This window comes from Daktulosphaira vitifoliae, unplaced genomic scaffold, assembly GCF_025091365.1.
Source record: "Daktulosphaira vitifoliae isolate Bord-2020 unplaced genomic scaffold, ASM2509136v1 Scaffold_2, whole genome shotgun sequence".
Taxonomy (NCBI): Eukaryota; Metazoa; Arthropoda; class Insecta; order Hemiptera; family Phylloxeridae; genus Daktulosphaira; species Daktulosphaira vitifoliae.
Genome location: NW_026099573.1, coordinates 21,397,571 through 21,411,762, shown reverse-complemented (window position 1 = coordinate 21,411,762; position 14,192 = coordinate 21,397,571). Strand labels below are relative to the sequence as shown.

The window sequence follows — 14,192 nt, the reverse complement described above, 5'->3', positions numbered from 1 at the left end:
TTTTTAGTAAAAAAAATTGAAAAAATTTCGAAAATTAGTGATTTTTAAATTTGTAATTTTTTTGGAGGTTTCCCCCATTTACGGGGAACGAGGGAAATTTTTTCAATTTTGAAGGGTAATGTCTTCGACTAGATACGATTTGTGATCTTTTGACGTATCGTTGAAAGAAATCCGTTCGGTGAGAGCTGAGAAAAAGTGGTAACAGACAAAAAAAAAAATTTAATTTATTTAAATTCTATTTAATTTAGTAAATATTCAAATACTTTTGAATAAAATGAATGTTTGGGAATTACTAGTTTTACATTATTTCTCTTAAAGTCCTATCTCAATGGCAAAAAACAAATGGTGAAAATCAAGGATTCGTTAGTAATGAACTTATTATAACATGAGGTGTTCCATAATATATTCTTAATGGAACAATGTAAGCAGTATATATCTTTATCACCTATTTTATTATGTATTCACAGACAGTTAAATAATTTAAAATCATTAAAACTAAAGAGTCACATAATATTTTTATGCAAATGACACAATTATAATTTGCAATAGTAATACAAGGGGCGTAGTATTTAAATACATTGAAAATGATCTGAAGTTTATAGATAGATGATTAAACTCCAATATCCTATTTTTAAACTTATCCATTATACTTCACTCACTTTCAAACAGAACATATACCGCTATATAGAATATAAAAATACATAATAATAAATGTAATATATTAAGACAATATAAATGTGTAAATATTTTAAATATATTAGGATCGAAATATGTTATAATTTTAAATTGAAGGTTCAATTTGTATCTTTCTTAATAAAAGTTGAATAAAAAGATCTATGTTATGAAATAATTATAAGAAGTACTATCTATGAATGATATGAGGACTCTATATTTTAATAAACCTATAATTACTTTTAGTAAGTTATGGGGTGAAAACCATTTAACTTTTGACTACAAATTTGTTAAAACATAATTATCAAGATCCCTTTAAAAAAGATGCAAGTTATCCGACTAAAAAATTATTAAACACATTAAGTGTTGAATGTAAAAAACATAAACTATTATCATTCCTAAGTTATGTAATTAATACCAGATATGCAAAAAATTGTTTCACCTTAAATTATCCCAATAAAACGGATTGTCGTAATGCTATGAGTTTACGGCAATTCAAATTTTTAATCTAATGCCCACTTATTTAAATATTATGGTTTAGTTTTTTAAAAACTATATAACACGCTGGCTAAGGTATAAATATAACGCTAAAGCCTAATTAAAGATTTATGCATATTTTTAAATTACTTTCAAATTCTAAATTTTAAATAACATTCTAATTTTATTTATAAACATTTATTATGTAGATAATCCTGAGCCTCCATACAATTGTTACTAAGTTAGGCCCAGTAAAATGTTTGATTTTTTATTTAAAATAAAAAATATTAAACTTCTGATTGTCTTTTTAACATTAGATTTGCCCGATCATAATAATATTATAATTATAGACTTTTTTTTATATTATAATAAAAAGGGGCGTGCACAGAATTAAACTTTACTACAGGACCAGTTATTATAATTTGGATCTATATCTCAGCCTCCTTTGTGGCGTTTTTTTTTTATCGTCATTTAAAATGAAACATTTTATGGGTTCCACGTGCCTAAAGCTGGCTCTGAAAACAGGGTGTAAACCCTGTTTAGAAGGTTTGTCTTGCCTACCCATTGGTCAGGCCAATGATAGCATAAAGTTTTTGGTCGAATGAGTAACATTAAGGAGACAAGATACACCCATAAGTTACGTTCTGATATTACTGTGTGTAAATCAGTATTAGATGTATATGATTAAACGATAACCAACAAAATAAATGTTTTATCTTTAACTCTTCTACTAAAAATTCATTATAATAACGTGCATTATCATTTGTAGTAGTATTTGATTTTTCAAAACGCCCGTTAGACAATAATATTATCTAAGTTCTTAGTCGTGTCTAAACTAATGTAATTTTTGTTTAAATTCTGAACTGATTAGGTTATAGGTACTGAAACAGTTCAGAATAGTTCAAATTAGTTCGATTGAACTATTTGTTCCCTATCTTAATATCTCTACTACCCCCCAACTGTGACGATCGAACGCGGCGGCGCGTCATCCTATGTTAATGATATTGATGTTATACGGGCACACGTTCCAGCGCAAGCGCTGACGGTACCACCTCGTTTATACCCGTTCATAACGCTACTGTACTTAATGACATAAGAGCTAATTTTCAGTACTAAGAGCACACTAGTAGTCCTCGGACAATTGACGAGAGGTACGACAGACATTTGAGATAATTACTTTCTTACATTCGTGTATAAAATTGTTCTCTTTCAATTCATATTTTCATAAAATTAAAAACATTTTAAGCTTAGATTACTACGCATCAAAAATTCATAGTAACTCTTTTAATTACTTTATTAACAGGTGTTTTCGCTGGGCTAACTTGTTTGCCCAAAAAAATATTGTTACTGATGAAATCCATTTGTTATTGAAATTTCATGTTGATTTAGTGATTTGCGGGCGTGTTCGTGCAGTTAATAATAGTGCGATCCCGTCGACTGCCGAAGTACGCAAGTGAAACATTTATCAGGTAAGAAATGTAATAGTTTTCATATTCTATGAATTTGCGGTCTGTAATATTTTTAAACTTTAGTTGAAATGGTGGAGAATGAGTGAGATTAAGTACGTTAAGAAAATACAGTATAGTATAGTTTTACAGTATAATTTGAAAATACTAGTACCTTACTATCTTGTAACTTATTTGTATATTTTTTATTTGGAAAGCTGTAAATTGTCCTTGTAAGTTATATCGTTTCTTACTTTGAAAAAAATAATGGTATTGAACTGTAACTGGTTAAATATTTCGGATTTTGAATTAAACTAATAATGGTCGTTTAAAAATAGTAATGTCAGTGTTAAAGTAAAAAATGCGCGGGTGAGGCTTCCCGCCGTTAAAAAATAGGTCAAGGTCATCGTATAGTACATTAGGGTAGATCTTTAACGTATGGAGGAAAAACAATAATTGATCTCTTTGTCTGCTTGACTTATCATTCTATAAAAAAATGACTTCACTTTTACCGGGTTTTCCGATGGATTAGACTCCAAAGATGAAGTTAAAAATCATAGTTGTCGTATTTTTACGTGGGCTCCACCCACGTTGCTTTTACCTCTCCCCTCAAAAAAAAAAAAAGGAGACTTGTAACTGTCTTTTTAAAGAACTATTTGATTAATTTAAGAGAATAAAGCAATGTTGATTCTCGATTATTGTAATTGATAGGTATTAATGCGAAAAGTAACCGTGAGCGAGGCGAGTTTTTTGGCGAGCTATTTAGCATCATAAAATATTGACAGATTTTCATCTATACTTAATTTAGTCCAAATTAGAGTTCAAAGTTATACTGGAAAAAAATTCAAATTTTTGATATGCAGAGAAAAATTTTGATTTTTTGATGCGAAAGGATCTAGCTTAAAGATAATTTATAATTTTCTTTTTATAGTATTTTTTAGCTTTGATGCGAAGCTCAGAAAGTATTAATTTTACTATAATGCATTTATTAGTTTATTTTTTGTGTTAGATTATCGCTATTTTTTCAGATTTTACTAGATCGATTTTACTTAGATACAAATATATCTAGTAATCTACTCTTAAGTTTTGAACAAATATCCGTAAATGGTAAGAATCACCCCAAAAATTAAAATTTTTGTATTTTAAACATTTTTTTACTTAAAACGTTTAGAAAAATTGATGAATGAAAACAATTTATTTTTATAAATATCTTTAGGCATTTCTCTGTCTTTTGGTATATATTTATTGAAAATGTATTTCTTTACTTCCACATAGAGAGAAATTTAAAATAGCAACTTGGCAAATGTTCTGGAAATATTGGGTTTTTTAAACTTATATTAAATTAAAGTTTATGTTACATATTACAGGAAATGGGAGTTAAGAACCTCATTTAACTCACATTTTTACAAAAAAAAAAAAATTTAATATGATATAAATGTTAATTATAAATATTTTCAGAAAAGATTTTTGCAATTTTTAATGTCTAATTAAATAAGAATATCAAATTATGATTATTACCCTTCCTAAAAAAAGTGTTCTAGCTACTAATGGTTTAAAGTACAGGCATATATGATACATTATAGTTTTAATTTTATTACTGAAATTATAACTAACTAACAAAGGTTAGAACAGTCGAACTTTATTTAATTTTTTTATAATATGATTGTTTTAATTATTATACTAAGTTATTAATTATCAATTTCAAATTTGGTAAAATTAATTTTTTAAGTAATTTATTTATACATTAGAGAACTTATTTTAAATATTTTTAAAATGTAAGTTCATGTTGTATTTGGCATAATTCAAAAATCCCTATTAAAAATATAGTAAAATCTACAGGTTTGCATCGATGCGTTTCTTATGATATTGATTTTAATCAATACTATACTTTTGTTCACTATGTTCTGCCCCGACTGTACTGGATTTTTTTTCACATAAAAAGATACTTTAGCTTTCATCTTGTCTAACAATAATATTTATGTTATTAAAATTATGTATTAAATTGTTATGAAAAAACTTTATGTAAAATTTAAAAAATTATAATTACTCTTTATTATTATTTAAGATTCATATCCCCATTTAAATACATATTGTTTGAATACATCCGTCCTTGTGTCTTTTATACATATTAGCAGTGACAGTCAAATGATTTGCCATGGGAGAAGATGAAAAGTATTTATGATTAGTATCAACATGGTGGGAGTTGTGTCCCCAAGCCTTTTGTATTACTATATCGATATCTTATTAAAAACTATTAGATATGCACAAATGTATTTCTTTTTATCCAGGCTATTTTAAATATTTAATATATTTTAGAATAGTACTTCATTGATTTTACCTACGTATAAATAATAACCAAAGTTTAAAATTTAATCTTCTAAATTTAGAAGGATTAATTATTATTTCATATTAATTATGTATTTAAGCGAAAAGGGGTTGTAACATGTTGCAGAACCGGTTCTGACATAGAAAATAAAGAACCGAATAGAATCTACATTGTGTTCGTTTAAAATTCATTGAGATATATCATAATAGCAACATATTATTAAATTATGGTACGGAAGTGAGCCTCCCTTATGTACCACCGCATCTAATATACTGAACAATAAAATACAACAATTTATTACTGCTGTGAATGTTGCCTTGCATTTTTCATATTTATAGACAAATTATACTTAAATCTTGTCTAAATTATTCTATTTATTAATCCATTCTTTTATAATATTATTTTTGGTGTTGGTTATCTCATTTTACATGTTGATACCTTGGTTATAGAAACTTTTCGAAACCCTTTATAGTGATTTTTACACGTTTAAGATTAAGTCAAACCTTAGTATACTAAATTAAGCTTTTTATTTATTTTTCAACAGTTCAAATATTTGTTCAATATATAACCAAAAAAATACTTGGTTAGTTATTTTGATAATATACCAGTTAACTAATCTCTACTAATAATTAACGCTTAGTTTTCACTAAATTATACTTTAGTTAAATTCGCAAAGAAAATTTTTTGTTTAGACTGGAGAATTCAGATTTAATTTTTGAAAATATCTTCCATTTGTTGGCTGAGATAGATAATAATTTTTGAAGTTAGCCATTTACATTAAATGTAAACATATAGATTCGTATTACGGACTTGTTTTTGATTCCAAGAATCCAAACTAAACCCAACCGGTCCTGCAGCCTTGTATAGTGGTTTGACCTTGCACCCACCATCAAATCATGATTTAAAGATGTTCTTTACACTATGTATAAAATGTATATGCAGGGTGATCAGAAATTATGTTTTTGAATTAGTGGGGAATTTACGTAAAGCGATTTTATATAAGCGAGCATAGAGAAAAATACAAAATAAATGAACAAGGAATGCTTACACATTATTAATGTATTTATTTAAATATTAATTGATCGTCTGCTAAAACTGATTTTCTAGTGGTGGATGTGGTTGACCTCCACATTACTCTAAGTTTAAAGTGTTACTATTTGAATTTCATTCAAAAAATTTAAACAACTTGTTTTCTTCAAAAATGTATTTTTAATTAAAAAAAAATTACACGATTTTGTTTTATTGAGACAGTATATCAGGATTAATACATGATCGAAAGAGTGTCATAGCAATCAACTGTCTTCAATCATATATTTTGTAAGCGATTTCTGTTATCTTCAATCATTAGACAAGTATTCTTTTATCAGTATTGTTAATTACCCGCGATATGGTGGGGAATCCAGTCGGTTCTCTGATGACATTCCCGTGAAAGTAAATATTTACCAGTGAAATTTTAGTTGTAACTTTAGAAGGTATAATGGTCTAATTATTGACACTTGTGCACGTGTTTTGCTTGTATTAATACAGCTGTAGAAAATCGAATTGTAATAAAAAAATCTTGACCATTTATAATTTTTTTTTTTTGTCTAAGTGATTATTTTAATTAAAGATACACATCGTGATATTAGTTATATTTTTACACTTATCATTTTAGGATTATATTTTGTGAAATATTCAAGTGAACCTTAATTTAACTTGTCCATAATGCCAGCACCAAATAAATCAAATGCAGCAATGTCCCCCGATGGTGATGGTTCAAAACCATCTGTTCCTAGAACTGAGCTTCAAGATTTACAACTGAAAGCTGGTCAAGTGACTGATGATGTGAGTTTAAGTATTAATTATAAATTTAAAACTTATTTAACTGTTTTAATTCGTCAAATTTTAACGTATTTTTTTATTATAAGCTTGATATCTAGTGTTTCATAAAAAATTTTAAATAAGAAAAATGTTTCTTCTCTTTTTTCACATTTTTCTATTTAATTAAATAATTTTACATTATAAGAACTGTATTATTTATGTATAATATGTATAGAATTATAAGGGTATAAGTAAAATATTTAAAATGTTGTTAAAATTAGCATATTGCTTTTTTAGATTTTTAATTAATTAAAAAATATATTTTTCAATTTTTTTCCACCTATTCTGTAATATTTTATTTAAAAAAGACTAATAATTTTTAATATAACCTAACTTAATTTTTATAAAAATTTCACTTCTACACCATACTTTCTGTGACCTCGGTAATTAAATCAATTTGTTCTTTACAGTTGATTATACTTAATAATTTTAATAGGTTAGTCACTAAAAATCCTATAGCATGTTTCAATCATTGGATGTCCCTATTAATAAATTTAGATAAAAAGATTATTTGAAATATCTTGGGTACCCTTATTACGCTTAATGGAAACCTTTTTCTTTTACTTATTGAATATTTTGTATAGGAAGTTAAAATAATATTTAATTTATTATGAAGTATAAAATATATGTTTAATTACTTCTAATGTATTTTTTGTTTATATTTCAAAATTGTTTACCTTGATGCTGTGTAGTCACTTGAAAGTACCAGGCGTATGTTGGCTCTCTGTGAAGAGGTAAGATATTTATTACATAATCAAAATTTTGTCTTCAATTTACTAAACTTATAACTTTTAAAATAATTTTGCCCTATTTAATGACTAACCAAATTATTTCATAATGTTTTTATAACTAGCAGCATGATTTTACTATAATTTATTATTAAAAATATGGTGGTGTATAATTTCTTTAAAAAGCCCCTAATTAATTATTATAAATATAGGTGTATAATAATTTTTTTTATCTTTGTACATAATAATAATAATGAGAAAAGTGTGCACGAAAAAAAATAATAATCTAATATTATTATTTGGAGATATTAATATTCAGTGGCACACTTTACATTGTATATGTCAACAATTCAACTGTCTGTGTATGTGTGTGTCAATATAACATAACATTTTTGTAAAATAATAAAGCTATGGTACTAATGTTAATGTTGCTATTACTGTTGCATGTCAATGTGTTTGTTTTTTGCGTTATAATTACTTGCTTTACCTGAAATCTTAAAAGCATAAAATAAAATTATAAATAAATTTTAGGTCAATTAGGTGACTAATAATTTGCATAAAGTTTCAATAATTAACTCTAAGATACATATATTTTATTGAGTTATAGAAAAATATTATCGTTCAATATATATGTGTTTATGTGACAGTACTAATTATCTTTACTTTATATATTTTTAAAATAAAATAATTAAGACATCCCAATTAAAATTATGATTTGAATGATTTGTCATTTTTCTTAATTAAAAAGTCACATTTTTTGTTCAGTTATATGAACAATCTTACTTAGTGGTGTATAATTGTTTAAGACATGTAATAAAACAAAATAAAGATAACAGCAGATAATTTTGAAATTTTCTACCTTTTATACTACAAAGCAAAAAAAAATATATACTTGTATTTTTTAAATGTTATATTTACACACGTTGAAATGCTATTAAGCATTATGGCAATAATTATGACACGTCTTACTACAATAATAAAAGAATTGAGAAAATTTTTACACAACTGCTATTACATTTTATCATTGTGTAAAGATAATGTTGTTGTTATTATTGGTTTTTTTTTTGTCACACGCACACCACACCATCACCACCACCACCACAACCATCACCACTCTTCTACTGACACCACTCTTCTACTATTGAATATTGACAAAATTAGAGCAAGGAAGCTGGAATCAGAACATTAGTTGCGCTTGACGACCAGGGAGGTGAGTTGTTGTTGATGAGTTATTGAAACCACTGCCGCTTCAACACCACAAAGTTAAACCACATTGCTGATGTAACAATTATTATTTTGTTACTTATAATTTAAAAAATCATTACAGAATTTATTTAATTTTTAATAATTAAACTTTTTATGTATGCATATTTATTTAATTAACAGTTTAAAAAAGTAAAATAAATTTCTTAGAATGAAAAAAAAATACATTTAATCAGTAGCTATTTAATACTTTATTACTAATTTAATTAATAGTTTGAGCTGTTATAGTTAGAAAAAAGAAAAGTTTAATTTTTATTAAAAAAGAAGACACATTAGCGGTAGTGGTTAATTTTGTGTATTAAATACATCGACAACTTTAATCTACATAAACACATTTTTTTCTAATTACCATACAAAATTCACAATGAAATATCAATATTTTGTTTATATTATACTATAGTAGTTATTACAAAATAAAATGATAATTTTTCATTATAAATTTCCAAACAAAATTACTCATCTATAATGTAAATCACATAAAAGTATATATATATATAAAAAAACAAATTTGTTGCAAATGTGAAACACTCGTAAAGAAAAGTTGCATTTAATGAATGTTGCATGCTTATTTCATTAATCTATTTTTTTCACCTAAAATCGGGTGGTGGCAGAATTTTATATTAAATTATTTCTAGCTGGTATTAATAAAAACTAACACTAACATTACGTTACATAAATTTGTAGATGCTAATATATACATTTCAAAAAATAATCATTTGAAAACAATGTTTTTTAAATGTTGTTATATAAAAAAAATAATTATATAAAATTAGTGTTTATCTCTTAAAAAAATTAACAATTATTATAGACTGAAATTATAACATGTTAATCTTTTTATAAACATTTAAAATTCATTATTTATTGTATAATTATAAGTGTTAAAGGGATCGGGGCCAAAACCCCTTTTATATAAAAAAAAATTTAATGTGGGATGAAATTATTAAATTAAGTTCAAAAGTTTTATTTTAGTTTGGCCTATGATTTAGTAGCATTACTATTAGTATACTACCATGTATATATACCTGGTGAAATAATAAAGGTTTAATATATTCAGATGATGTTATTAATCCGAGATTTTTAATTACAAAAAAGAGAAATATTTGTATTTTTATATAAAGTTGGTGTTATAAATTTAAATTATTATCCATCAAGTAATTAATTTTTATATTTTTTTCTTTTGTTATATTACAGTAAAATTTATTTTATGTTTTATTATATTTTTATTTATTTGATTTTTTTTTTTTTGTTATGTCTTATTTATTTTTTTTTTTTTCATGATTTTTATTTTATTTGTAGAGTATAGATGCTGGCACAAAAACTATAGAAAATTTGCACTATCAAGGCGGTAAGATTTAAATTATAAAAAATCTTAAACAAAAAATTAATAAGCAACCATATTAAAGAAACATATTGAAACTTCTCTGTTCCTGCCGCCGCCTGTATTTATGCTATGTTTTGAAACAATAATGTGATCAATATTTAATTGTTCTTATTATTGTCTTATAGGCGAATCCTTTCAACTTTTATAATTATATGAAGTTTGTGTTGATCTTTTTTTAAGTAGAAGGTCTTAACTCAATGGGGTGGATTTAAATTTTTTAAATATGTTAAAAAACAAATTTAGCCATAGTAATGTTTTATTAATGTTCATAAAAATTAAAAAATTCCCATGCTATTTCACTATATACAGATTTAGATTTTTTAACTATTGAGTGTTTATACTAATCATATAAATAAGAAAATATATTTTTACTTCTATTGACAAGTATGATAATTAAATATATTCTTAGTGTTGTAAAGAAATATACAATAAAAAAAAGAGTTAATAAATATTTATCATTAGAATAATAATGTAAATTGACGAAATTCATGAATTATAAACCTAAATATTTTATCTATATTTAATAATTTGTCATAAATTTTCATTAGATATTTTATTTATGCAACTTTTTTTTTTGCAACTGTATTATAATAATTTATAATTTCTATGACTAAAATATTCATTTTTTATGCTATTGTTTCACCAATTTCGAAAAGAATAGGTTAATTTTTAGTATTACTTAAAATTCATTAGGTTGGATTCGCCTATGTATTTGGTTAAGTATTGATATTATTAAAATGTTTAACTTGCAATTTTGGAATGATATCACGCGTGTTTGTAATACTATTAATAATTAGTATATTAAAGGGTGCTTTTTTTTTATAATTAATACATACTAAATTAACTTAGTAAGTATAACACATGAATAGTTGTTTGTAAATTTTCATTCAATTGTATATTAAATCCTCAATGTAAAAAATTGTTTTGATTAAAAATTATTTTATTAGCAAGTAATTTTTAACAATAGTAGTGATAATAAATGTGTGTGTTACTGTAAAATATATTTATCTCTTTTAATACTATCCATTAATAGTTTTTAAAATATTTGTAAAGCTTTTTATTTAATTTTCTTAAGAATTCTTATGTGAGTAGGCTTAAAAGAATTTATTTCTATTAGGGTTCTATATAAACAATAAATTATAAAATTCTATGAATTTATTTGTTTGAATACACAAGTCCTATTATTCTATTTTCTATTTGCAATATTTTTATTAAGTACCTTTTTTAAAAAAATTTCTTTTAATGAATAATTCGAATAATTTCCAGATTAATAAAATAATTACCTTTTTTTTATTTCTAATTTATAAAAAATATTTTGCAATTACTGTAAGAGTTTCTAGTAAGTTGGAAGACTTACAGTTGAAAAAGTAAAGACTTTAAACAAGCTGAATTTAGGGTGGTGAAAATCCTGAGGTTCATCTTAAATTTTATTATGCTGAATTAGCAAAAGTTTTTTTTTCTCATTGATTAATAATTAGGTAGAGATATTTATTAAAGTTACTCTTTTGGAACTACACACATGTTATTTCAGTCCGTAAATAATCATTGAACATAAACAGACTCTTAGACTAATCTATAAACTATTATTATTATTATAAAATGATATGGGTGTATGGAAGTACAAAGAAACAATGAAAGAAAGACTTAACCCTATATTCTGTTTGTTCAACACAATCTTATTTTATGAACAGTCAAATTTAAACCATTATGCACATATATTTTATTAATGTATTTTTAAATAGTGATAGATAAGTAAATATTTATTAGTAACTTGTAAATTAATAGCTTAAAATTGATTAAGAAAAAAAGAGCAAATAAAGCTTTTTATTTTATTAACTTATGGAAAGCAGAGCCAAGATGATGAATTAACCGCTGTTGTTATTTAAAATTTTTTTGTATAGAGTCACGAAGTTGGAATGAAATCTCTTGTGATGTTGGATGAACAAGGGGGTAAGATGAAAATAATAAAATAAAAAAAAAACAAGCAAACATAAAACAAAATATATATTATGCGATTCATAATTTTGATTGTAAATATATTCAGTCAGGATTTTTTTACAATGGCGGCGGTGGTAGTTACCTTTTTAAAAAAATATATACATGCATAACTTTATTTTTGTTTTTTGAAATTCTGTTCTATTTCTTTGATTTTTTTAAAATTGATTAGTTATATAAATTTTGTTTTATTATTTTTACTGTCGCATCTTAAAGATTAATTTTCACGCTTCATACAGAACACTATTCAAAATATAAATTTATTTACATAATGAAGTAAACTTCATTCTGTATACTATAATTTATTTTAATAATAGCAAATAAAAATAAATAGTTTATTATTTCAGTAGTAGAAAAGTATTTAGTATTTTATTAATGTATAACATGAACAAATTTTTTTTTATAAAAATAATTATTCAAAATACAAATTGTTTACTATTAAATTACTAAATTCAATTTTCTAATTAAAATTTAATAAATAATTATAAATTTTCGTATTAATACTTGCCACCGTAAGCATCAAAATTAATTATTTTGAAAAAATGTTAAAACATATATAGAAAAACAATTCATTACACATGCCTTAGTATTTAAAGTTTTATATAGCTAATTTTTTAAACTTTTTGTTTGACATTTTTGCTGTCAATTTTTTGACTTTGATATACAGAACAATTGGATAGAATTGAAGAAGGTATGGATCAAATTAATGCAGACATGAAAGAAGCGGAAAAGAATTTAACAGGGATGGAAAAATGTTGTGGAATATGTGTATTACCATGCAACAAGTGTGTCATAATTTTAGTTTTAATTTTTATTTTACTCAAATAAAATTTGTTAAAAATAATATGTATTTTTATATTTTTAGGTCTGCTTCATTTAAGGAAGATGAAGGAACGTGGCGAGGCAATGATGATGGTAAAGTAGTAAATAATCAACCTCAACGTGTTATGGATGAACGAAATGGCATGGGTGCTCAAGGAGGCTATATTGCTAAGTATAAATTTTAGTGTTTTATGCTAATAAAACCTTTTCTTTGCATAACTTAGAATTATAAAAGTAAACCTACATAAAGGAAATTTTAAAAAAAATTAAAAAATAATAACTTCAATATTGTTTTCTTAATGAATAGCTCACAAAATACTACATATAGTATAAAACATGTAATAAATCTAGTATAAGTATAGTACTTGGCATAAATAATATAACTTTTAGAGTTTTTTTTTTTTTAATACATAAGCGTTTTTAGAAGAATAAAATGAAAATAAATAAGTAAAAATAAAGAAAATTAGTTATAACATATTTTTAATATTTTTACATGTTTTATACTATATATATGCATAATCTATATATAAAAATATATACAATAATTTATTTTTTTTATTTACTTAAATATGAAATCTAAGATAGTATTTATTAAGACAAGGAACCCAACTACTTACCCAGTAATTACACTTAAAAAAATCTTATAGCTCAAAAAAAGATCATAGGAGTAGCATATTTTGATATTATCCCCCTATTTATAATTTCTAGGCATGCTGATTTTAGGTTGGTTTTTAAAAATGAACATACTTAATAATTGGAATGCAAGCAAACTATACATATACTAGTACGGACTGATAAACCTACATTATATACCCACTAGGGTGGCCCTCAAAAATCGAATGTCTTTTTTTTTTTTACGCTACCCCTTAATTTTTTTTTAATGGTCAAAAAAATGAGCTGTGCAAAATTTGGGACCGATCCGTTAAGGTTAACCCGTGCCCCCGGGCCTATTAAGTTGAGTCGAAGAGTCAAATTTAATAGAAATAACTGATCTATGTCTCATAACTTTTTTTTCTCTTAACTTAGAATAATAAAAGTAAAACTCAAGTAAAGGAAATTTTACAAGAAATTAAAAAATAATAACTTCAATGTTGTTTTCTTAATAAATAGCCCAAAAAAACACTATATACAGTAAAAAAACATGTAAAAGTCTTAAAATACGTTATAACTGATTTTGTTGATTTTTAATTATTTATTTTCATTTTATTTTTTGGAAAACGCAT

At 24.5% G+C, this 14,192-nt stretch overlaps 1 protein-coding gene across 6 annotated transcripts in view; it reads left to right on the top strand.

Moving 5' to 3' along the window:
- Positions 1–2,162: 2,162 nt before the first annotated feature.
- Positions 2,163–14,192, top strand: part of LOC126900123 (synaptosomal-associated protein 25) — a 16,537-nt gene continuing 4,507 nt past the window's right edge. The window contains exons 1-7 of one of the 6 annotated variants that reach the window (XM_050675618.1): positions 2,163–2,300; positions 2,453–2,618; positions 6,575–6,744; positions 7,473–7,514; positions 12,054–12,102; positions 12,815–12,932; positions 13,013–13,141. In XM_050675618.1, coding sequence (XP_050531575.1) covers positions 6,625–6,744; positions 7,473–7,514; positions 12,054–12,102; positions 12,815–12,932; positions 13,013–13,141 — 458 coding nt within the window. In that variant the 5' untranslated portion in view covers positions 2,163–2,300; positions 2,453–2,618; positions 6,575–6,624. Of the gene's footprint in view, positions 2,301–2,452; positions 2,619–6,039; positions 6,465–6,574; positions 6,745–7,472; positions 7,515–8,669; positions 8,719–10,067; positions 10,117–12,053; positions 12,103–12,814; positions 12,933–13,012; positions 13,142–14,192 lie in introns of those variants that run through there. The other 5 variants (XM_050675619.1, XM_050675617.1, XM_050675622.1 and 2 more) reach the window with 5 other exon arrangements.